General features: G+C 46.0%; 1 protein-coding gene across 4 annotated transcripts; it reads left to right on the top strand.

Annotated features, from left to right (window-relative positions):
• Positions 1-5,090: 5,090 nt before the first annotated feature.
• Positions 5,091-24,612, top strand: LOC115162257 (lateral signaling target protein 2 homolog). Of its 4 annotated transcripts, none has more exons than XM_029713401.1 (13): positions 5,091-6,020; positions 9,307-9,444; positions 18,141-18,343; positions 18,451-18,540; positions 18,672-18,761; positions 18,854-18,955; positions 19,161-20,645; positions 20,938-21,036; positions 21,339-21,502; positions 22,835-22,945; positions 23,082-23,183; positions 23,297-23,400; positions 23,496-24,612. In XM_029713401.1, exons 2-13 carry the CDS (start codon positions 9,337-9,339, stop codon positions 23,625-23,627), a joined length of 2,790 nt encoding a protein of 929 aa, XP_029569261.1. In that variant the 5' UTR covers positions 5,091-6,020; positions 9,307-9,336; the 3' UTR covers positions 23,628-24,612. The 4 variants fall into 4 exon arrangements, with proteins under 4 accessions (XP_029569261.1, XP_029569259.1, XP_029569262.1 ...); XM_029713399.1 differs by having other exon boundaries at positions 5,092-6,020; positions 23,079-23,183; XM_029713400.1 differs by lacking the exon at positions 5,091-6,020 and adding an exon at positions 6,037-6,196 and having other exon boundaries at positions 23,079-23,183.
• The last annotated feature ends 369 nt before the right edge of the window (positions 24,613-24,981 follow it).

Genomic DNA, 24,981 nt, shown 5'->3' with positions numbered 1-24,981 from the left:
AAAACATTAGCGCATTTTGATAGTGGTCGATCAGAGTACAGAGACTGGAGGCGCGTGCACGAGGCGACCCCATGTTTTTATTCTTTCGTTTTTGAACGTAAACAACGACTCCCGGTCGGAATATTATCGTTTTTTTACGAGAAAAATAGCATAAAAATTGATTTTAAACAGCGGTTGACATGCTTCGAAGTACGGTAATGGAATATTTAGAAATTTGTCACGAAACGCGTCGGGCGCGTAACCGTTCGTCACCCTTGGATAGTGTCTTGAACGCACGAACAAAACGCCGCTATTTGGATATAACTATGGATTATTTTGAACCAAACCAACATTTGTTATTGAAGTAGAAGTCCTGGGAGTGCATTCTGATGAAGAACAGGAAAGGTAATCAAACTTTTCTAATAGTAAATCGGAGTTTGGTGAGGGTCAAACTTGGTGGGTGTCAAAATAGCTAGCCGTGATGGCTGGGCTATCTACTCAGAATATTGCAAAATGTGCTTTCACCGAAAAGCTATTTTAAAATCGGACACCTCGATTGCATAAATGAGTTCTGTATCTATAATTCTTAAAATAATTATGTTTTTTGTGAACGTTTATCGTGAGTAATTTAGTAAATTCACCGGAAGTGTTCGGTGGGAATGCTAGTTCTGAACGTCACATGCTAATGTAAAAAGCTGGTTTTTGATATAAATATGAACTTGATTGAACAAAACATGCATGTATTGTATAACATAATGTCCTAGGCGTGTCATCTGATGAAGATCATCAAAGGTTAGTGCTGCATTTAGCTGTGGTGTTGGTTTTTGTGACATTATATGCTAGCTTGAAAAATGGGTGTCTGATTATTTCTGGCTGGGTACTCTGCTGACATAATCTAATGTTTTGCTTTCGCTGTAAAGCCTTTTTGAAATCGGACAGTGTGGTTAGATAAAGGAGAGTCTTGTCTTTAAAATGGTGTAAAATAGTCATATGTTTGAAAAATGGAAGTTTTTGTATTTTTGAGGAATTTGTAATTCGCGCCACGCCTATCATTGGATATTGGAGCAGGTGTTCCGCTAGCGGAACGTCTAGGTGTATTAAGTTGTGACATACTCACTGTGAGTATGCTGAAAAGGCAAGTAAATTGCTTTCTCATCAACTTTGCCAGTCTTCCACGGCTCAACAAATGTCTCAAATTCAAACACCTATAGGTGCAACAATGGATCCCCAGCTAATAAATATCCAGTTTAAGGACTTCTATGCCTCTTTATACACTTCAGAACAGTCTGCTGACCCCTCTGCTCTTGATTAAAAAAAATATGTAATACTCTAACTGTCCCAACAATTGATTCAGTCTCCATGCTTCAATTGGAGGAACCTATCACCATGGAAGAGATTTCAGAGACGACACGTGCAATGTAAGGTGGTAAATGTCCTGGGCCAGATGGGTACCCAATAGACTTTTATAAGAAGTTACTATACACTTGCATCTGTCAGAACGAATAACACCCACTCAGACTATTTCCCTCTCTCCAGAGGCACTAGACAGGGGTGTCTCTGGAGAGAGGGAAATAGTCTCACCTGCTTTTTGCCATCACCATCGAGCCCCTCGCAATTGCATTTAGATCCAACCCACATAAAACAGGAGTGTTGAGAGGCGACATCAAACAAAGGGTCTCACTTTATGCTGATGACTTGCTTCTCTATATCTCAGACCCTGATGTATCCTTACCCATTGTGCTATCTGTTCTTAATGCATTTGGCCTAGTCTCTGGTTACAAGTTAAATCTGAATTAGAGCGAGCTTTTACTTTTAAATGCGGCAGCTTGTAACTACCCATTACACACATTGCCTTTCAGAGTAGTTCTCAACAAATATACATACTTGGGGGTGCATGTCACGAACAATTCTGATAATCTTTTTAAGGCAAATTTTACTCCTCTCCTTACTCTGGTAGAGAAAGATTTTGAACGATGGTCACTACTCCCCCTATCATTAGCTGGTCTAATTAATTCGGTTAAAATTAATACCCTTCCTAAAACCTCCTACCTCTTTCAATGCATACCTATTTGTATTCCAAAAATATTTTTTTTGCAAACTAGATGGGATAATCTCACACTTCATGTGTAATAATAAAAATCCAAGGATCCGCTAGGTGTTCCTGCAAAGGCCTAACTTAACCCTTAGGGGGCATGGCCCTACCTAATTTCTAGTTCTATTATTGGGCTGCCAACTTACGTGTAATTCAGTACTGGATCTGTGCAGATACCCCACATATCATTCCACAATGGTTGAAGATATAATCTTCCTCATGTATGCCATCCTCACTGGCTGCTTTGGCACATTCCCCTATTCATTCTATTGCTTCAAGTTATACCAAAAACATTTTAGTAAAAACCACTTTCAAGATCTGGAGCCAGTTTAGACGTCACTTTGGTTTGCAAATATATTCATTAAGGGCCCCTCTACTCAGAAATCACGTTTTCCATCCATCGCTAGTAGATGGAGCCTTCTCCATGTGGTTCAGCCTTGGCATCAAATCATTCAATGATTTGTATATTGACGGCACGTTTGCATCGTTCCAACAAATCTCAGCTAAATTCCACCTTCTGAATAATATTTTTTTTAGATATCTACAAGTGAGCGCCTTTGTCCATGACATGACCACTCAATTCCTCAATCATTCTGTGGGCCTTCCCACTGATGCATTTTTCACACCATTCCCAACAGTAAAAGGTATTATTTCTTATAGCTATGATGAAATTTACTCTCTTCACAGTCCTTCATTCGCAGCTATTAAAACTTTATGGGAACAGGATCTAGGTGATGAGTTTGCTGATGACACATGGGAAGATATTCTGTACCGTGTCCACTCCTTTTCTATTTGTGCCAAACAGGGTTTGATCCAATGCAAAATTTTACACCGCACTCACTGGACTAAATGCAGGCTTTCTAAGGTCTATCCGGATGTCCACCTTATTTGCGACAGGTGTTGGCAAGCTGCTTCTTCATTAATACATGTTTTGGTCCTGCTCTGGTCCTAGCTTTTGTGAGTTTATTGGCAGGAAGGTTGATTTTACTTTTATGGATATGCCCTCTCCTCCCTCTCATTTTGTGTGGATTAAAGATGTCTTACACTTTAGTAAATTGGAGAAGATAAAATTTACCCTACGGGATTCTTCTGACAAATTCTACTGAATGTGGCAATCTTTCTTTACCTATTGTAAGGGGTGCGTAACTGGTGGCAGTGAAGTCAGACGCAGGAGAGCAGAACTAGGTAATAGCCGGAGCAGTTTAATTTCAAAACCAACGGCATAAAGAAATAATCAACATGGGTACAAAACCCGACACACACCAGTAAACATGTGCACAAGCACTTACAAACAAACAATTCCACACAAAGACATGGGGGGACAGAGGGTTAAATACACAACACTAAATGAGGGAAATGAGAACCAGATGTGTAGGAAAACAAGACAAAACAAATGAAAAGTGGATCGACGATGGCTAGAAGACCGGTGACGCCGAACGCCGCCCGAACAAGGAGAGGAACCGACTTCGGTGGAAGTCGTGACACCTATGTAGAGACACTGCAATTTCCCTCTACAGTAAACTGCCTACCTAAGATTTATTTAATTGATCTACCTTTATGAGTGTTTAATATTAGCCTGTATTATTATTTTTCTATTAGTTTTGAAGACTAGCCATGTTTTTTGTTTTGTGCACTTTGTTGTTTCTAATGTATGTTTTGTTAATAAAGCATTACTTAAAATATGAAATACTTCTTATGGTCGTATACATTCCTACCTCATTCAAAAAATGTTCCCATGGTATATCGAATGTATTAAACCACATGTGCAATGTACTGTATTTCAAAGATTGTTTACTGTAACTGAAAGAAAATACCAATAAAAAGAGTAAAAAATATTTTTTTTAAAAGGTGGAGGTGATATGATCCTTAACTAGCCTCTGAAAGTACTTCATGATGACAGAAGTGAGTGCTATGAGGCAATGCCCATGTGCAATGCTCTATTGTTTTAGATACATCAATATTCAGCTGATCTCCTACTATTTAAAACCTCTACGTCTGCTCTCTACATGTGAAGTCCTTTATTTAACCTTTCCTCTCCATCTCTGCAGAGGACAGACCCTCAGCTCCTGGCCCAGTTCTACTATGCTGATGAGGAACTCAACCAAGTGGCCACAGAACTGGACAGCCTGGATGGCAGGAAGGACCCTCAGAGGTGTACTCTGCTGGTCAACCAGTTCAGATCCTGTCAGGTAAGAATCTAAAGAACTGGACAGCCTGGATGGGAGGAAGGACCCTCAGAGGTGTACTCTGCTGGTCAACCAGTTCAGGTCCTGTCAGGTAAGAATCTAAAGAACTGGACAGCCTGGATGGCAGGAAGGACCCTCAGAGGTGTACTCTGCTGGTCAACCAGTTCAGATCCTGTCAGGTAAGAATCTAAAGAACTGGACAGCCTGGATGGGAGGAAGGACCCTCAGAGGTGTACTCTGCTGGTCAACCAGTTCAGGTCCTGTCAGGTAAGAATCTAAAGAACTGGACAGCCTGGATGGGAGGAAGGACCCTCAGAGGTGTACTCTGCTGGTCAACCAGTTCAGATCCTGTCAGGTAAGAATCTAAAGAACTGGACAGCCTGGATGGGAGGAAGGACCCTCAGAGGTGTACTCTGCTGGTCAACCAGTTCAGGTCCTGTCAGGTAAGAATCTAAAGAACTGGACAGCCTGGATGGCAGGAAGGACCCTCAGAGGTGTACTCTGCTGGTCAACCAGTTCAGATCCTGTCAGGTAAGAATCTAAAGAACTGGACAGCCTGGATGGCAGGAAGGACCCTCAGAGGTGTACTCTGCTGGTCAACCAGTTCAGATCCTGTCAGGTAAGAATCTAAAGAACTGGACAGCCTGGATGGCAGGAAGGACCCTCAGAGGTGTACTCTGCTGGTCAACCAGTTCAGATCCTGTCAGGTAAGAATCTAAAGAACTGGACAGCCTGGATGGGAGGAAGGACCCTCAGAGGTGTACTCTGCTGGTCAACCAGTTCAGATCCTGTCAGGTAAGAATCTAATGAACTGGACAGCCTGGATGGGAGGAAGGACCCTCAGAGGTGTACTCTGCTGGTCAACCAGTTCAGGTCCTGTCAGGTAAGAATCTAAAGAACTGGACAGCCTGGATGGCAGGAAGGACCCTCAGAGGTGTACTCTGCTGGTCAACCAGTTCAGATCCTGTCAGGTAAGAATCTAAAGAACTGGACAGCCTGGATGGGAGGAAGGACCCTCAGAGGTGTACTCTGCTGGTCAACCAGTTCAGGTCCTGTCAGGTAAGAATCTAAAGAACTGGACAGCCTGGATGGCAGGAAGGACCCTCAGAGGTGTACTCTGCTGGTCAACCAGTTCAGATCCTGTCAGGTAAGAATCTAAAGAACTGGACAGCCTGGATGGCAGGAAGGACCCTCAGAGGTGTACTCTGCTGGTCAACCAGTTCAGATCCTGTCAGGTAAGAATCTAAAGAACTGGACAGCCTGGATGGGAGGAAGGACCCTCAGAGGTGTACTCTGCTGGTCAACCAGTTCAGATCCTGTCAGGTAAGAATCTAAAGAACTGGACAGCCTGGATGGCAGGAAGGACCCTCAGAGGTGTACTCTGCTGGTCAACCAGTTCAGATCCTGTCAGGTAAGAATCTAAAGAACTGGACAGCCTGGATGGCAGGAAGGACCCTCAGAGGTGTACTCTGCTGGTCAACCAGTTCAGATCCTGTCAGGTAAGAATCTAAAGAACTGGACAGCCTGGATGGGAGGAAGGACCCTCAGAGGTGTACTCTGCTGGTCAACCAGTTCAGGTCCTGTCAGGTAAGAATCTAAAGAACTGGACAGCCTGGATGGCAGGAAGGACCCTCAGAGGTGTACGCTGCTGGTCAACCAGTTCAGATCCTGTCAGGTAAGAATCTAAAGAACTGGACAGCCTGGATGGCAGGAAGGACCCTCAGAGGTGTACTCTGCTGGTCAACCAGTTCAGATCCTGTCAGGTAAGAATCTAAAGAACTGGACAGCCTGGATGGGAGGAAGGACCCTCAGAGGTGTACTCTGCTGGTCAACCAGTTCAGGTCCTGTCAGGTAAGAATCTAAAGAACTGGACAGCCTGGATGGCAGGAAGGACCCTCAGAGGTGTACTCTGCTGGTCAACCAGTTCAGGTCCTGTCAGGTAAGAATCTAAAGGGACTGACGTTGGTTGATTTGAATACCGTCGGATTAGGGCCACAATTCAATAGCAAGTCTTTTATAGTTTAGTTTCGCTGTGTTTCTAATTTCTTTGACTTCAAACTCCATCAATTAATACAAATCCATCACAGACATTTTATGAGGTAATGCTATAACCCTTTTTGACAGCGAGCACTTAAATAATCCACCATGCCAAGCAAAGTGAGAGTTCAAGTATTGACCTCAAATGTTTAAATCTACTACAAGAATTCAAGAGTTTGCCAGCAGATTCTGTTAAAGGGACATGCTTTTGAGTTAGGAGTAAAAAATAATGATCCTCTTAAGTGGAGTTTGAACTGCAAAATGGCTGATATTGGTTGGCTAATATGGTAGCGGTTGTATGATTGGACGGGCCCTTAAATCAAGCCAGCTCACAGTGACAAGGTGAGATAAGGAGTCCCTCGGGGTGGAAGCAGTTGATTCTCATGTCACATTTTGTTGTTGTTTTGATAGCCTTTATCAGGTTGTGAGTAGGTTGTGTTGCTGTTATCTAGGTCAGGACTGAAGGCTTGGATGAGTGACTTCTTTGGAAGGCTTTGATCTAGAGATGGGCTATCATGACACACCTGGTGTGATGTTTTCAGGCAGTGTGGGGTCAGAGTGAAGGGTTGAATGTCAGGCTGCTGTTGTATGACGTGATATGTCAATGTTATGTAGATCCGCTATAGGATATTAACCTGCTTGACAGGAGATGAAGCTTATCTGCCTCACAAACGTACTGTATTTGTCTCTGTCTGAGACCTGTCACATGACCGATGGTAGGCCATTGTGTCGATTTGGAGTCGGGGGACTTTGACATTTATATACCATTCATCCTCCATATATGTGGTGAGGGTTAGGTGAGGCGTGTGGGGTCGGGACTGTGTGAGTTGAAGGCTGCCATGCTGCTGCTTGCTGGTGTGATGTTCAGGGGGGCAGACTGAGAGATCGTTAGCAGGCCCACCACCATAAATGAGCCTAGTGCACCCAGGGCCCTGAGGGGGGAAGCTCCTAATAAGGTCACTGCTTGATCCCCAACTGCTTTCCCTCTCTCCTATTTTTCTCTCTCTCCATCGCTCCCTTTCTCCATTCCATGCTCTCATTGTCCCTACTCTCTTCGTTTTTCGCTCGCTCATTGTCACCTTAAAGATGCACTATGCAGATATCGCTAGCAATCGCTCGCAATAGTTCGCCTAATTTCAGTTTATGTGACAAAACAAGCAAGTGTAGTGTAGAGAATCATTGTACCATCTAAACTGCTGTGACATATCTTTTCCATTTCCAAAAATGTTGTATTTTCAACTGTTTTGAAGCTGTTGTACAAAACTGAAAGTAAAATGTGCAAAAACTCAACTTTAAAAACGGGAAGCATAGAAATGGCACACGTAGAACAGATCTACCGCTTCTTAGACTTGGTTTCAATGAGAATGACAGATCTATAACACACATTTCACACCCAAATAGTTACATTTTGCGGCTTTAAATTGACCACGCTCTGCTGTGGTCTGTATGTTAGCTTTGCATTGTGATGTGCTTCGTAAACTGAAAGAAAGGCTTTTAGCTGACTGCAGGACATGTTCAGCAACTGAGAATTATAATTCCTGGTTTGGCTCTTTTCATATCTCCCCCTAAAGGAAAATAACAATGCTTCAGGGAAACTGCGCTACCTTCTGTTCTCTCAGTCAGTGTTTTGCTTACACACTCAGTTATGGGAAACATGACTTTCACTTTTCAAGTTGCAGTGTAATATATATTTGGTATACTTTTAAATCCCATGATTAGAAAATTATTTTGGTGTAGGCTATCTTGTGAAGACAAAACACAATATTACCAGCATGTTTTCATAATACCCTGTATACCTGAGACCCCCAGAATGGAAGGCAAGTGGTCTGAGCAAAGCAAAACCTAGAGGGTAGGAGTGTAGAGAGAGCAAGCTCTCTATTCTGCAGCTACTGTAGGTATCATCCCAATGTCATGTTCTGTGATGAGGGCTGATAGTGGTCAAGATTAGCCCTAGCTGTAGTGTACCACACATGGCCAGAGCAACACAGGGCTGGTGGGGGGGACTGGGAACAGGCCAAGACATATGTAGTACTGCACTGCAATAAAGGAGTTGGTGGTTAAGCTTTTTAATCTTTCTCCTTGAGGGCAGCAGAGACTCACTAATGTTCCTGACCAGATTACAGCAGCACACAGGGAGAGAGAGAGGGAGTCTAGGCGTGAAAAGCTCATTGTAACTCATTGTTATAACTGTTGTACATGCCAGCGCCACACAAGCTGTTGATTAGCTCTCACTGTGTGTGCCAGTGTGTGTGCACCGCTGCAATTATGGGATTTAGTTTAGTGTTTTTTATTGAGGGGGAATTAAGATGTGACTGAGGGCTATAATGGGACCGTTCTGGGCATGGGCCTGTAATTGTTTTCAGCCTGTTCCCTGTTTAAAGGGATTCTCCGGCACAGTTGTATACCTTTTTAGCCAGTAGTTTTGAAAGTAGCGCTCATGAGCCAAAAGTGGTCCCTGAAAATGGCATACTACGTCACGTACAGTATGTGCACCACGTCATTGCTCTCTTTCTCGCTCTGCTGTGGGGGCATATTGCTAGCTGTCACTCATATGGCGAGGGGCTGAAGCTAATTGGTTGAACTGAATTGCTAGGTTGCTGGCCCACGTGCGGGAAAATGTAGGGAAAATGGCGCAGCACAGATATCAGAAAAACAGTTGCTTTCAAACTAGGAATTTCGTAGCAAATTGATGTAAGAGTAGTTCTGCTCATAGATTATGCAAATGAACTACACATTGACACATCCAGCCCAAAGTGGGAAGTTTAAAAAATAATTACTAGTCGCCAAATGTCCGGAACATGTCTTCAAGACACTACATGTAGAGGGTGATATTTAGTTAGTGGATTTACAGGGGTAGTTTGTGAAACATTATTAGAAAATGTGTGTTTTTTTTGCTCTGTTTCCAGTCATTCACCCAACAGAAAAATATATATTGACTGCCCTTTTTCATTCAGTACATTTATTCACAAATTTATTCAATCACTTTTCCTGTCACTCTCCATGTGTCTGCAGGACAATGTGTTGAACATTATCAACCAGATCATGGATGAATGTATCCCTGATGACCGAGCCAACAGAGACTTCTGTGTCAAGTTCCCAGAGGAGATTCGCCATGACAACCTGGCAGGACAGCTGTGGTTTGGGGCTGAGGTACTGTACTGTATGTCCTCCAGTATCATCTCACATCACAATAACTATAGGCACTCTTAAAGAAGTCATGCCCGTTTACTGTCATTTTTCCTATCTGTTCTCACTATGTAAAGGTGTATCGTTATATAGCCTAACTCATTATTCCTTGTGTTAATCAGTTGCACATAGACAACAAGTATTAATGAGACTAACCTGAATAAATAACTTTAGGTTACGACCGTAACCCTGGTTCTCTGATAGTATGAGTGAGGTATTTCACTTATGGGATACTCCTCCAGCGTATTCGTCAGAAGCCTTTATTACACTACGCCAGCCATGATTGGCTGAACGTCGAGACATGTGCGTCGTGGAAGGGTGTCCCTCCTACCCTATAAAAGGTCCAACACAGTGTCTCTGAGTCATTCAAAAATATGCAACACCTCTTCCTCGCTCATGCAAGGAGGGGGTGGTCTGGTGAAATACCTCACTCATAATATCAGAGAACCAGGGTTACGGTCGTAACTTAAAGTTCTCTTTTAAGTATTATTTTTGGTAGTTCACTTATGTGATATAAGGGGCGGCAGGTAGCCTAGTGGTTAGAGCATTGGGCCAGTAACTGAAAGGTTGCTGGATTGAATCCCCGAGCTGACAAGGTAAAAAATAGGTTGTTTTGTCTCTGAACAAGGCAGTTAACCCACTGTTCCCCAGTTAACCCACTGTTCTTAACTGTCTTGCCTAGTTAAATAAAGGTTAAATAAAAAAAATATATATATATACACTGCTCAAAAAAATAAAGGGAACACTTAAACAACACATCCTAGATCTGAATGAAAGAAATAATCTTATTAAATACTTTTTTCTTTACATAGTTGAATGTGCTGACAACAAAATCACACAAAAATAATCAATGGAAATCCAATTTATCAACCCATGGAGGTCTGGATTTGGAGTCACACTCAAAATTAAAGTGGAAAACCACACTACAGGCTGATCCAACTTTGATGTAATGTCCTTAAAACAAGTCAAAATGAGGCTCAGTAGTGTGTGTGGCCTCCACGTACCTGTATGACCTCCCTACAACGCCTGGGCATGCTCCTGATGAGGTGGCGGATGGTCTCCTGAGGGATCTCCTCCCAGACCTGGACTAAAGCATCCGCCAACTCCTGGACAGTCTGTGGTGCAACGTGGCGTTGGTGGATGGAGCGAGACATGATGTCCCAGATGTGCTCAATTGGATTCAGGTCTGGGGAATGGGCGGGCCAGTCCATAGCATCAATGCCTTCCTCTTGCAGGAACTGCTGACACACTCCAGCCACATGAGGTCTAGCATTGTCTTGCATTAGGAGGAACCCAGGGCAAACCGCACCAGCATATGGTCTCACAAGGGGTCTGAGGATCTCATCTCGGCACCTAATGGCAGTCAGGCTACCTCTGGCGAGCACATGGTGGGCTGTGCGGCCCCCCAAAGAAATGCCACCCCACACCATGACTGACCCACCGCCAAACCGGTCATGCTGGAGGATGTTGCAGGCAGCAGAACGTTCTCCACGGCGTCTCCAGACTCTGTCACGTCTGTCACGTGCTCAGTGTGAACCTGCTTTCATCTGTGAAGAGCACAGGGCGCCAGTTACGAATTTGCCAATCTTGGTGTTCTCTGGCAAATGCCAAATGTCCTGCACGGTGTTGGGCTGTAAGCACAACCCCCACCTGTGGACGTCGGGCCCTCATACCACCCTCATGGAGTCTGTTTCTGACCGTTTGACCAGACACATGCACATTTGTGGCCTGCTGGAGGTCATTTTGCAGGGCTCTGGCAGTGCTCCTCCTGCTCCTCCTTGCACAAAGGCGGAGGTAGCGGTCCTGCTGCTGGGTTGTTGCCCTCCTACAGCCTCCTCTACGTCTCCTGATGTACTGGCCTGTCTCCTGGTAGCGCCTCCATGCTCTGGACACTACGCTGACAGACACAGCAAACCTTCTTGCCACAGCTCGCATTGATGTGCCATCCTGGATGAGCTGCACTACCTGAGCCACTTGTGTGGGTTGTAGACTCCGTCTCATGCTACCACTAGAGTGAAAACACCGCCAGCATTCAAAAAGTGACCAAAACATCAGCCAGGAAGCATAGGAACTGAGAAGTGGTCTGTGGTCTCCACCTGCAGAACCACTCATTTATTGGGGGTGTCTTGCTTATTACCTATAATTTCCACTTGTGGTCTATTCCATTTGCACAACAGCATGTGAAATTTATTGTCAATCAGTGTTGCTTCCTAAGTGGACAGTTTGATTTCACAGAAGTGTGATTGTGTGTGACTTGGAGTTACATTGTGTTGTTTAAGTGTTGGAGCAGTGTATATATATATATATATATATATATATATATATATATATACTGACTCCCGTATTGCCAGACAAGCTTATCCTGACAACCGACTGCCTGGTGCAATATATCACACACATGGTCTTTGCCCTTCAGAATGAGCCCGTAGGCCAGCAGGAGACTGAAGACCCTTACTTGTGTTGGCAAAAGCGATAGCCCCCACTATCCAGTGGGAGAGGCGTTGTTTAGTGAGCGCTTTACCTGTGTGAGGTTTTGTCCATGAAACAAACAACTGATCACATTTTTTAAATCCCTTCGTCCTGTCCATCTAGATGCGAGAGCGCGTACTGGGCACAACATATGCAACCGTTGATGTACCGGAGAGGAAAACAGTGGGGGATAAAAAGCTACCAGCTCAAGGAGAAGACACATTTCAAAGATGGGTTAATAATCTTAGGGGTAAAGGTTGGGTTAGGCCGCAATGATACCCTATTGTTACCAGGTGCAAATGGTGCACATAACGAGTGCACTGACATTGTGTGAATGACACTAACTCGCATGGCGGAGGCCAATGCTAGTAATAGCGCAGTCTTAAATGAAAGAATCTTCACTTCCACCTGATCCAGGGGCTCAAAAGGCTGTTGGCATAGAGCATCCAAAACAATTGATAAATCCCATGATGGGGCAAGCTGTTTGGACACCGGACGCAAACGATGGGCACCCTTCATAAAACGGGCGACAAGGGGGTGTTACCCCACTGTCGTGTTCCCAAAACCCACATGACAAGCCGAAATAGCTGCTAGATATACCTTAACAGTGGAAAAAGCATTTCCCTTTTCTAATATTTCCTGTAGGAACGACAGGATTACAGGGACAGAGCACTAGAATGGCACTGTCTGTGATTTAGTGCACCATTCATCAAACATGCGCCATTTACAATTATCAAGGGACCTGGTGGATGAGGCTCTAGCACTCTGAATAGTTGAAATTACATTTTGGAGGAAGCCCGGCAGTGTTCAAGTTGAACCGTTCACGGGCCAGGCCCAGAGTGCCAACCGTTCCGGGTGAGGATGGAAAATCTCCCCTCGCGCCTGGCATAGTAGGTCCCGACTCAGGGGGAGTGGCCACGGATGGCCGCAGAGTAGAGTGATCTCTGCTAGCCAGTGTTTCTCTGGCCAATGTGGCGCTATTAGTATGCGAGATAGACCCTTCTCCTGGTCCCTGGCAAGGGTAGGGGAAATCAGGGCCTGTGGGGGAATGTATACAGGATGAAGCATGGGCACTCATGCGCCAATGCGTCCACTCCCATCGTTGCATCCCGATCCCTCACGGAAAAGAACAGTGGACACTGAGTATTCTCCATTGATGCATAAAGTTCCACTGCTGGCATGCCGAAGTGCATCCAAACCTGATTGGTTACCTCTGGGTGGAGCTTCCACTCTCCGTGTAGAGGGTTCCCCCTGGAAAGTAAATCTTCCCCAAGATTCAGTACTCCTGGTACATGAGTAGCTCTCGGTAACTGGAGATGCACACTGCTCCACATAATCAGTGTGTGTAAGTGAGGGGATCGCAGTCCCCCTTATTTATGTAAGCCACAACAGTGGTATTGTCTGTTCTGACTAGAACATGGCGACCCACCAGAAATGGGAGGAACAACTTTAATGCTAGGGACACTGTAAGGAGCTCCAGGCAGTTTATGTCCGGTGTTTCCAGAAGTGCAGTGCTACCATGCAGTCTATGGAGATCTGTACATGTGATGTTTGTGACATATTAGGCTCAGACCTAGAGAAGAGAACCAGCGTTGAAACCCTCTCATATTCTTAATGGGATGACTACTAAAGCCGATGCCATCAAACCTAGCAGCCTCAGGCATGTTTTGAAAGAGACTAGGTTCCCTCTGAGAAACCATGCTAGGCAAAATTGGAATATACTTATACGTTCCACTGAAAGGCGAGCTTTGAATGATACCGAATCTAGGGTTAAACCTAGGAAAGAGATTGCGTGGGAATCAAAACGCTCTTTACTGTGTTTATTCTGAAACCTAGCGATGCCAGGTGTTCCAATAGTAGCTGACTGTGTTCTAAGACCTCTTCTCTCAATTGTGTGCACAACAGACAATTGTCTATCTACAGTTGAAGTCGGAAGTTTACATACACTTAGATTGGAGTCATTAAAACTCGTTTTTCAACCACTCCACAAATTTCTTGTTAACAAACTATAGTTTTGGCAAGTCGGTTAGGACATCTACTTTGTGCATGACACAAGTAATTTTTCCAACAATTGTTTACAGACAGATTATTTCACTTATAATTCACTGTATCACAATTCCAGTGGGTCAGAAGTTTACATACACTAAGTTGACTGTGCCTTTAAACAGGTTGGAAAATTCCAGAAAATGATGTCATGGCTTTAGAAGCTTCTGATAGACTCAGGAAGGAGACGCGTTCTGTCTCCTAGAGATTAACGTACTTTGGTGCGAAAAGTGCAAATCAATCCCAGAACAACAGCAAAGGACCTTGTGAAGATGCTGGAGGAAACGGGTACAAAAATATCTGTATCCACAGTAAAACAAGTCCTATATCGACATAACCTGAAAGGCCGCTCAGCAAGGATGAAGCCACTGCTCCAAAACCGCCATAAAAAAGCCAGACTATGGTTTGCAACTGCACATGGGGACAAAGATCGTACTTTTTGGAGAAATGTCTGATGAAACAAAAATAGAACTGTTTGGCCATAATGACCATTGTTATGTTTGGAGGAAAAAGGGGGAGGGTTTCAAGCCGAAGAACACCATCCCAACCGTGAAGCACGAGGGTGGCAGCATCATGTTATGGGGTGCTTTGCTGCATGAGGGACTGGTGCACTTCACATAATAGATGACATCATGAGAAAGGAAAATTATGTTTATATATTGAAGCAACATTTCAAGACATCAGTCAGGAAGATAAAGCTTGGTCGCAAATGGGTCTTCCAAATGGACAATGACCCCAATCATACTTCCATAGTTGACTTAAGGACAACAAAGTCAAGATGGCTTAAGGACAACAAAGTCAAGGTATTGGAGTGGCCATCACAAAGCCCTTACCTCAATCCTAAAGAAAATTTGTGGGCAGAACTGAAAAAGTGTGTGCGAGCAAGGAGGCCTACAAAACTGGCTCAGTTACACTAGCTCTGTCAGGAGGAATGGGACAAATTTCACCCAATTTATTGTGGGAAGCTTGTGGAAGGCTACCCAAAACGTTTGACCCAAGTTAAACAATTTAAAGGCAATGCTACCAAATACTAATTGAGTGTAAGTAAAGTTCTGACCCACTGGGAATGTGATGAAAGAAATAAAAGCTGAAATAAATCATTCTCTCTACTATTATTCTGACATTTCACATTCTTAAAATAAAGTGGTGATCCTAACTGACCTAAAACAGGGAATTTTTACTTGGATTAAATGTCAGGAATTGTGAAAAACTGAGTTGAAATTTATTTGGCTAAGGTGTATGTAAACTTCCAACTTCAACTGTACATCATCAGCCAAATGCCCCTCTCTCTGAGTGGGTCTATGGCTGCCTCGGTACACTTTGTAAAGACACGAGGTGACAGTGAGACTCCGAAAGGGAGTCCCAGAAATTCGTAGATTACGCCTTGAAAAGCGAATCTGAGATATTTCTTGTGAGGAGGGTATATTGAGATGTGAAAGTAAGTGTCCTTCAGGTCGACGAATACGAACCCGTCGCCTGGGTGCACAGAACGTAGCAGAGCAGTGTGTGTCAACATTCTGACCGTGTACTTTCTCATGTGCCTGTTCAGAACACGTAGATCTAGGGTCGGTGTATGCCGCCCCCCTTTTTTGGAACCTGTAAATATCTTGAGTAAAAACCACAGTGGCTTTGCTCGGGAGGAACAATTATTTTTGCCCTTTTCCCTATTAGCGATGTGATTTCCTCCTGGAGTACACACGCTGATTCCTGAGAACACACGCTGATTCCTGAGTGTATATCATTCCATTGAATTGAGGCGGGGTGACAGCGAATTCTAGTCTGTATCCCCTGTCTATCGTGCCCTGTACCCAGTTTGACACTGTGCATGCCAACCAGTTCTCTCTCCGCTCCAAGAGAGGGCTGACCGGGCTTCCCCCCATAGACGGTGCAGCAGCACCCTCTGTCAGGGGGAGGGTGTACGGCAGCCTGCGACGCACTGCGTATGTCCGGCTGGTTCGTAGCGGGAGAGCGCTTATGTTGCCTATCACCACAGAAGGAGCGGTAGCTCCCTCTGGTGGCGTTATAGGGAGGCATCCTGTTTGTTTTTGATTTTGTGAGAAACAACATGTCTGACTGCGCCCTTGGCCTGTAGCCTGGTTGCGCAAGTGTTCCATTTTTTTATGTGAACTGACATTGGGGAGTGTTTGTGAGACAAGAGGGGGGCCTTGTAGGAGCATCCACCTGAACATCGTCTCTTCTCCTCTTTGGGCTGTACTCTGTGATCACCGACTTGGACCCGGTATGCCTGAAAGAACACTGAGGTGCCTGGGAACTTGCACCCTGGAACAAACTCAGGATTGGTGGAGGAGATAAAACTGCGCTTGGGGGAGGCCGTTCTCACCTCTCTGGCGATGGGGACATCACTAGGCCAGACACCGTGGACAGATTGAGCCATCAAGCCCTCTCCTGGGATATCATGAGCCCCATCACTCTTCCTGACGCCTGGACAGCGGCTTTAAGTATACGCAGGTTGAGGTCTTTGGCAATACAGATCTCATCCCACAGTCCTGGGTCCAGTGTGACTGCTAGCTCCTCCTGTAGTTCAGCTTGGTATGCCGAGAGCATGGAGGCGGTGCAGAGACCCCTCACCGCTGTCGCGACCGACCTGTAGACCTTCTCTGTCACAGTGGACTGGAAGCGCTCATACTTGGTTGGTAAGGTCGGGCCAGTTGAGGTCATGGAGGACTTCTGGCTGGGATGTAGATGGGAAGCCACCAACACCGACCCACATTGGACAGGGTTCTTGGAGGAGAAAGGTGTACTCCAGGTACGAGTAACCTACTCCCGGCATTCTGTGAAGACTAGTATTAATTCCCTGGCCGCCAGATTGGCTTTGGGTAGCCTCTTACCCTCGTAGCGAGACATGGTTGTCTCTGCTACTGCATTGGGCCAGGGAATTACCAGTTTATCTGCAGCGCGTTTGCACACGTCCTGCATGTCCGGTTTCAGATTCCCCCGGCAGGAGGCTTGGTGGCCTGGCCTGAGAGGATGAAGGAGTCTTCGTCTCCATCCGATGATTCCGAAAGGAGGCTGTTGGGGAAAACCCTGTGGAGTCATTATCGTCTCCAATCAGGAAACCCGACAGGGAGGCCGCTAGGTCGTTGCTGGAGTCCTCCAGTAGCGGAGCAATGGCGTCGAGCTGGTCGCCCCAGCTAGCGCTAGCCGTCACTCCACAATTCCCCATGGGGATATCCATCACCACTGGTGAGCCATTGTGGACACCGGCCCCCATGTTAGGGTCCTGTTGACTCAGGCTAGCTTGGCGTGGTAGCCTGCGATGGAGGCTCTTCACAGTGAAGAGGGCACAGTATAGACACGAGCCAGAGGAGGCTTCCTGGGCATGTTGCAGCCCAAGGCGAGCAGAGCGCACCGAGTGGTGTCTTTGGCCGATATCTTGTTTCCACAGGAGCAGATTCGTTCCGGGAGCTTCTCCTCGTTTGGGGTGGGACATGCTTTTGTCGCCGTAGCTTGATTGCTCTGTTTTTAGCTGTCAGGAAAAAAACTAGCGTCGTAGGCTAATCCGATAACCTAATAATCGCTAGCTATCTCTGATGGTGGCACTCAGTGTGATGGCCGGATAAAACACAGGTTAGAAAAGATAGCTTGGTGTAGCTAGTAAAAACTTTTATTTTCAAAGTAAAACCACAAAAGCTAGCTAGCGTGGTGGCTAGCTTCCTAACGACTAGTCACTGTTTGGATACAGCTAACTTGGTCGTGAACGAGTTAGCTGTACCCGTTCCTCCCTTTAATAATTTTCCTCTAACAATGGTGAAGGAAAATTAAAATTGTCACCACCGCACAGTCCCGAGAATAGCGCCTGGCGAGCGAGTTGTAAGCTCACGTCTGTGTACAGTTTAGCTAGTTCTGGAAAATGCAGTCGTGTTGAGGTAAGCTTTCTGATGAAAAGCGAGAAGAGGTGTTTGAATGACTCAGAGACGCTGCGTTGGACCTTTTATAGGGTAGGAGGGACACCCTTCCACGACGCACATGTCTCGACGTTCAGCCAATCATGGCTGGCGTAGTGTAATAAAGGCTTCTGACGAATACGCTGAGGGCATATCCCATAAGTGAAATACAGAAATGAATACTTGAAAGAGAACTGTTAAATAACACAAGTCATTCCCTTCTCTCTCCATCTCTGTGTGTAGTGTCTGGCTGCAGGCTCCATCATCATGAACAGGGAGATAGAGAGCATGGCCATGAGGCCTCTAGCCAAGGACCTGACCCATAGTCTGGAGGAAGTCCGAAACATCACGAGAGACCAGGCCCTCAGAGACCTCAACTTCTACACCGACCGCATGAGGGATGCACTGCGCCACTTCGACAGCCTCTTTGCTGAGTTTGAGCTCAGGTAGCTATAGGACATCAACATCTTTAGCTTTTGGACATCATCATCAACAACAACATATTTGACTGTATTTACGTTTTTTTTTTTTCCCAATTCTCCTCTTCTGTCAGCTATGTGTCAGCCATGGTGCCTGTGAAGTCTCCCAAAGAATACTATGTTCAGCAGGAGGTGATTGTGCTCTTCTGTGAGACTGTGGATAGGTGAGTTGTATGGGGGGGCAACAGAGGAATAGAGATGAGTGATGTCACAGGAGATGCAGGGTTTAGTACATTTTTTAAATGGTTGGCCAATATTATTTCACATCCTCTCATCTTTGTTGTGTTTGTCTCAGGGCGCTCAAGCTGGGCTATCTCAGCCAAGACATGATCGATGACTATGAACCCGCTCTGATGTTTACAATCCCCAGACTAGCCATTGTGTGGTAAGTGTTTTCTCCTCTGTCTCCATCTTCCTCTTCTTCCTAGAACTCTCTGATACTAATAACATTTTATAATCCCCCTGTCTCTCCCTCAGTGGTCTGGTGGTGTACGGTGAAGGTCCACTCAACCTGGATAGGAAACCAGAGGACATGTCTGAGCTCCTCCGGCCTTTTCGCACTTTACTGAAGAAGATCAGGTACCGTTTAGAGGATACACATATAGATTGTCCTCTGTATTTAATCATAGGTAGAAAATAGCTCTGTCATTCTTCACAACAATCTTTTGAACATCAATCTCAAGAACCTGGGCAAACAATCTAAAGGTCATGGGCCACTACTATCCTCATTGAGTGATCATTTTAGGCTGGTAAGCATGTTGTTAAGGTTGTGTTATTCCCATAGGGACCTGCTGCAGACCCTGTCAGAGGAGGAGTTGTTGACGCTGGAGCGGAGCCTTTGTATCTCTCAGGACGGGGAGTTCCCCTTGGTCCCTGAGTGCCCCCCCACATCCACCCCAACCCCCACCATCGCCCCAGACCTCCCTTCATCCAGCAGCCCCACCAGCGACACTGGTGAGGAGGGGGGCGAGGAGAAGAGAGAGCAGCAACAGGAGGTGCTGTCTCTGTGCATCTCCCACATCCAGGAGGAGGAGGACAGGGAGTGGGAGGAGGTGAAGCGGGCGAAGGAGCAGGGTTCTCTGTGTGAGGAGGTGGAGGAGGCAGACCTGGCCTGCTCCATGCAATATGATGAGGAGGAGATCGAACAGCTCAACATGATGGTGTACCGTGTGGGGGATGAGATGTCCACGCTGCTGTCCCCTCCCAGCCAGGGCCAGTCCCCGGCCCACCGCCCCAACAGAGGGGGCTCCAGCGGGGGCTCCAGCACAGAGGCCTCCCCCCTCCGGTTCCTGGTGGGCCGGGGAAGGACAGGTCTCTACCATGAGGAGGAGGACAGAGTCTTCTTCATGGAGGACCTGGATGCAGGAGGGGACATTGTGACCAGCAGCCGTTTGACCTCACCTTCCAAAGCTCCTCAGCCCTCCTTGCCTCAGCCACGCAGACCTGGCCCCCTGACAGACTCAACCAGGAATGGCTGGTCCACTGATGCTCAGTCAGATCCGTCCCAGCAGCCCCAAAACCTACCCACACAGTGCCCAAACACCAAGCGATCCGGCCCCACCCCCGGCCTGGAGCCCTTGCCCTACACTAACGGCTGGGAGGTGGGTCTGGAGGGGGGCGAGACTGCTGAAGTCATTGCACACCGTATGGGAGGGATGAAGCTCTCGGCCACGGTCATCTTCAACCCCGGCTCCCCCAGCCTGACTGAGCTGGCTGTGGACAAGCTGCTCCTGCCCCGCCCCCCCTCCTCCTCAGCTACAGAGCCCTGCGGCCCCCTGGTGGCCACCCACTGCCTGCTCAACTCCTGTGTCTGCTGCGGCAGCTGTGAAGACGGCCATGATGACGCCCTCACCATGGACAACACAGGGCTGGGGATGGACCTGGGGTTGGACAAACACTGCAAGCCCCATCCGCCACACAGCTCTGTCATCCAGTCCTCTGCCTGTTGCCTGGCCTCAGGACACAACTTACATAGGAAGGGGGACTCTCCCCCCCAGCTGACGCCCCCCTCCTCCCGCTGCTCCTTAGAGCCTCCTCCAGGGGAGGAGGAAGGGGACCAGCGCTGTGACAAGTGCCTGGTGGTGGTGGCCCCGAGATCTCAGCAGGGCCTGGGCCAGGACAGCAGCCCCAATGGAGTAAGGGGAGCCCCAGAGCCCTGTGTCCACCAGTGGAGGACAGTGAGGAGGCCTCAGGCCAGCGGGGGAAGGGACAGGACAGGAACCAGAGAGACAGACGGGGAGTCCAAGGAAGAGAGCAAGAAGAACACTAGGTATGAGCATATGTACTATAGGTGTGTGTTTGGGTGATGTATTATCAGTGCTCCCCTTCAAAGCAGGTAGGCCTCAACAACAGTCATTTACATATCTGTGGAAAGCAAACTTCCTCCACGTCTCTCTGGCTAATTGAACCCAGATCTTGTCATCCACTTGTTGTTTTATGTTCTAGTTGCTATTTGCACTTGGCTTTATGCTACTTTTGTGCCTATCATAATGTTCACAGATCCCGTTTTATGTTGCCCATATGTTATCGGTTTATTATTTGATTTAATGATTTATTCCCAGTTTGTTTCAGGACTCTCCTCTCAGCTCAGTCTCCAGTAGTGACTGTGAGAGTGTGTCTGTCACCACATGTAGTCTGTCCAGCAGTGCTTACACAGCCAGGTAACCACTGGCCGTGTGTGTTTCTGTTTCGTACATCCCCATGTTACAGCTTATGTTATTACTATAACCCTTGCTCATCTCTATTTCACTCACTTTGAGATTGAAATCAACCAAAACCCCTATAGTACGATGCATATTGAAGTACAGTACACAATATGCTGGTGAACAGTGTTTCTGTGTTTATAAGAATGACAATATGACAGTACCTCCTCTCTCCCTCCATCCTCCCTCTCCCTTCACTGGATCTCTCTCTCCCGTTCTCACTCTCTCTCTTGCACGTGCGCTCTCCCTCTCTCCTCCAGCCCTGTCAGCAGTCTAACCACGAGCTCAGGGACGTCAGAGGATCTGGACCACCATGAGATCCAGCTGGCCCTGCAGGCTGCTAAGATGGCCGCCAGGAACAAGATCCGCTCGCGCTTCCACAGCAGCAGTGACCTCATCCACCGCCTCTTCGTCTGCATATCGGGTATGTCTCTCTCTCTCTCTCTCTCTCTCTCTGAGGGTATGACTATCTGTCCAAGGATATTACTCTCCAAGGGTATAGCTGTGGTTTGATGGGGTAAATCAGTCTGTTTCTCATGTTTTTCTTTCTTTTTACTCTGAAAGACAATGAAATCATGCCTTTGTTGCTTAACCAGTATGCACTCCTCTTCACTCCACCCCATAGTGCTTCTCTATTTATTACAAATGATTTGCCGCTAGTCTTACAAGAAGCTAAAATGACTCTGTAGGCTGATGACTACACATCGGTGGGTGAGCTCACTGAGACTCTTAGCTAGGAGTTACAGTCAGTGTCAGAATGGGTAATGACCAAATAACTGGTCTTAAATACATCTAAAACCTTCCTCTTAGACCTCAACCTCCAACTGGAGTTTGACATAAAGGGTGTGACCATTGAACAAGTTGAACAAGTTGAAGTCCTAGGAGTAACATTGGATAGTCAGTTATCATGGTCAAGTCATATTGACAGAGTTGCTGTGATGATGGGGAGAGGTAGTAGGTCTGTTCTAAAAAGATGTTCTGTGTTTTTGACACAGATCAACTAATTGTTCAGGCTCTGATCTTGTCCCATCTTGATTACTGTACGGTAATATGGTCAGGTGCAGCATAGAAAGACCTTGCAAAACTGCAGCGGGCTCAAAACAAAGCAGCACATCTTGCCCTTCACTGTACATACAGAACTCACATCAACAACATGCATGATTGTTTTTCATGGTTGAGGAGAAATTGACTACTACTATTGACTAGGAAACATGTGTGTGTTGGAAATGCCTAAACACTTGTATAATCTATTTGCATACACTTCAAACAGACATCCATACTCCACCAGACACACCACTATGGGTTTCTTCACAGTACCCAAACCAAAAACAGATTGAATGCGTCGCTCAGTTATGTACAGAGCCATGTCGTCGTGTTATGCTCTGCCACCAGAGGTTACTCAGGCAAAAAGAAAGATAAAAAAACATCTTGTATCACATCCTCTCCTCTCTCTATAGATCTAATTTAACTGTATATAAGAATATGAATAGTGTGTAAATAGTATTTTTGTTGTCCCTTGGTGTCTTTCCAATATATAGTACTTTGTCATGAATTTGTACATTTTATGTGGACCACGGGAAGAGTAGCTGCTGCATGTGCGGTAGCTAATAGGGATCCTAATAAACTAAAATCCAAAGGTTTTACACTGTGTTCCACAATACATTAGCCTACTGGGCTTTGCTCTTATCACATGTACCACTTTTGCACCACAGTTTCCTTGCATCTCACTGGTTCCTCTTGACCCCTTGACCCCCAGGTGTTGCTGACCAACTGCAGACAAACTACGCGGCTGACCTTCGAAGCATTCTGAAGACACTGTTTGAAGTCATGGCTACCTCTGAGCAGGGGGACAATGACAAGCAGAAAGGTGGGAATCTTTATATTGACTTGCAGTAATGCCAAGGATCTTAGTGTACTTCTCCCAGCATGTTATTCTGTAATGTACTGTATACTGACAGAATGACCATGGTTATGACACAGCTGTGCTCTGTGTGGTTCAGCAGGTCCAGGGCTGCGCAGCGCCATGCTGGAGGACTGTGCTCTCTGTCAGGAGACCATCTCTTCCTCTGAGCTGGCAGCCAAGGCCCGGGAGGAACAGTTCGAAGGTCAGCACCTCCCCTTTCTCCTCAAAAATCACATACACACATATGCATGCATGCACAGTGACGCATGAATAAACAACCACCACTATTAATGTGCCTATGCTTTTCCCCTGTAGATCCCCCAGACTGGGTTCCTGATGAGGAATGTGACTCCTGCATCACCTGTAAGGCCCCCTTCACTGTCATCCGCAGAAAGCACCACTGTAGGAGCTGTGGCAAGGTAACACAAAGACCACCTGCACAGATCTCTTTAAGTATTGTACTACGTAAAATAAATGGTAAACAATCAAATATACCTTCTACGTGTCATTTCAGATCTTCTGCTCTCGCTGCTCCTCCCACTCAGCCCCGTTACCACGGTACGGCCAGGTGAAGCCTGTTAGGGTGTGTACACACTGCTACATGTTCCACGTCACACCGTTCTACAGCGACAAGACTGGCATCTGACCCCTGCTGTACCAACAGACTCCCCCGCCTCCCTGCCCCCTGCCTCTACAGAAGCATATGCAGGGGATATGAGGCTATATTCAAAGTAAATCCCCAACTGCACAGAGCGACCTTAACGATCAACTTCATCACACTGCACGGCAAGGCAAGGCTTTGAAATAGGGAGGACATGGATGAGAGCGCAGAGAGATGAAATAAGGTCGGATGTGAAGGCACATAAACTGTGATTATACCCTTTCTGTTATTTTTGAGATGCTACTGCTGCCTGAAAGGGACCTACGGCGCCTGATGCTATGCTGTCCTCCTCCTCTGACTCACTGATGCCTGTCTGTGGAGGCAGAGGAAGAAGAAAGAAAACAACCGACTGGAAATAGGTTTTGTACTGGCATGTTGCAAGGCTACTCTGGACAGGTCCAGTGCTTTAGGAACAGCTTCTGGGGCTGTTTGAACCTGAAAAGAGAGAGAAAGCCTTTGGAACATTTCTGTTTTATTGCTTGTGTATAAAAAAGGACATCATGTCCTATGCTTTAGTGGGCTTCCCACACTTGTGCCAGAGCTCTCTCAGGGCTCCTATGTTAATTTAAAGAATGTAAGTCATAATAAACATGTAAATTAAAGATAATTATGTTGATAGTGATGATAATCTCTGCACCACTGATCTTGCTTGTTTGGCCAAAATGGCTCTAAAGGTTTTAATTTTAGTTTGTCATGTAATTCCTGATGCTGTAATGATGAGGAGGGGAAAGCAATCCTCACCAGGCTACCTATCAGCGAAGCAAAAAAAAGAGATTTACTCCTAGAATGGTTTAGGTATAGATTCCTCCCACGGAAATGTGTGGAGTTTTCAGCAATGCTTTAAACGGCAATGAATGTGTTATATCGTTTAAAGACATGGGATTTTGATTTTAGCGACAGTGTCTCAAAGGACACTTACCGTAATTTCCGGACTATTGAGCGCACCTGAATATAAGCCGCACCCACTGAATTAAAAAAATATATATATATTTTGAACATAAATAAGCCGCACATGTCTATAAGCTGCAGGTGCCTACCGGTACATTGAAACAAATTAACTTTACACAGGCTTTAACGAAACACGGCTTGTAACAAAAATAAATAATTTGTAGTAAACAGTAGCCTACCAAGAAAGTCATTAGTCACTATCAATCGCCTTCAACTTGAAAGCTGCATCATATGCATTTCTCCGTGTCTTTGCCATGATAAGGGTGACAAAATGACTACCGTAATCAGAATGATGGGAAGTTTGAGAGCGCTCGATTTAATCTAAACAGTAAACAAAAAAGTTGTTTGACCTTAACCCGTTCGGCAATTTCATTGGTCTAATGAAAGCTTC

Source organism: Salmo trutta, chromosome 25, assembly GCF_901001165.1.
Source record: "Salmo trutta chromosome 25, fSalTru1.1, whole genome shotgun sequence".
NCBI classification, from domain to species: Eukaryota; Metazoa; Chordata; class Actinopteri; order Salmoniformes; family Salmonidae; genus Salmo; species Salmo trutta.
The sequence above is the reverse complement of the archived record's forward strand: the minus strand, read 5'-3'. Positions and strand labels throughout refer to the sequence as shown.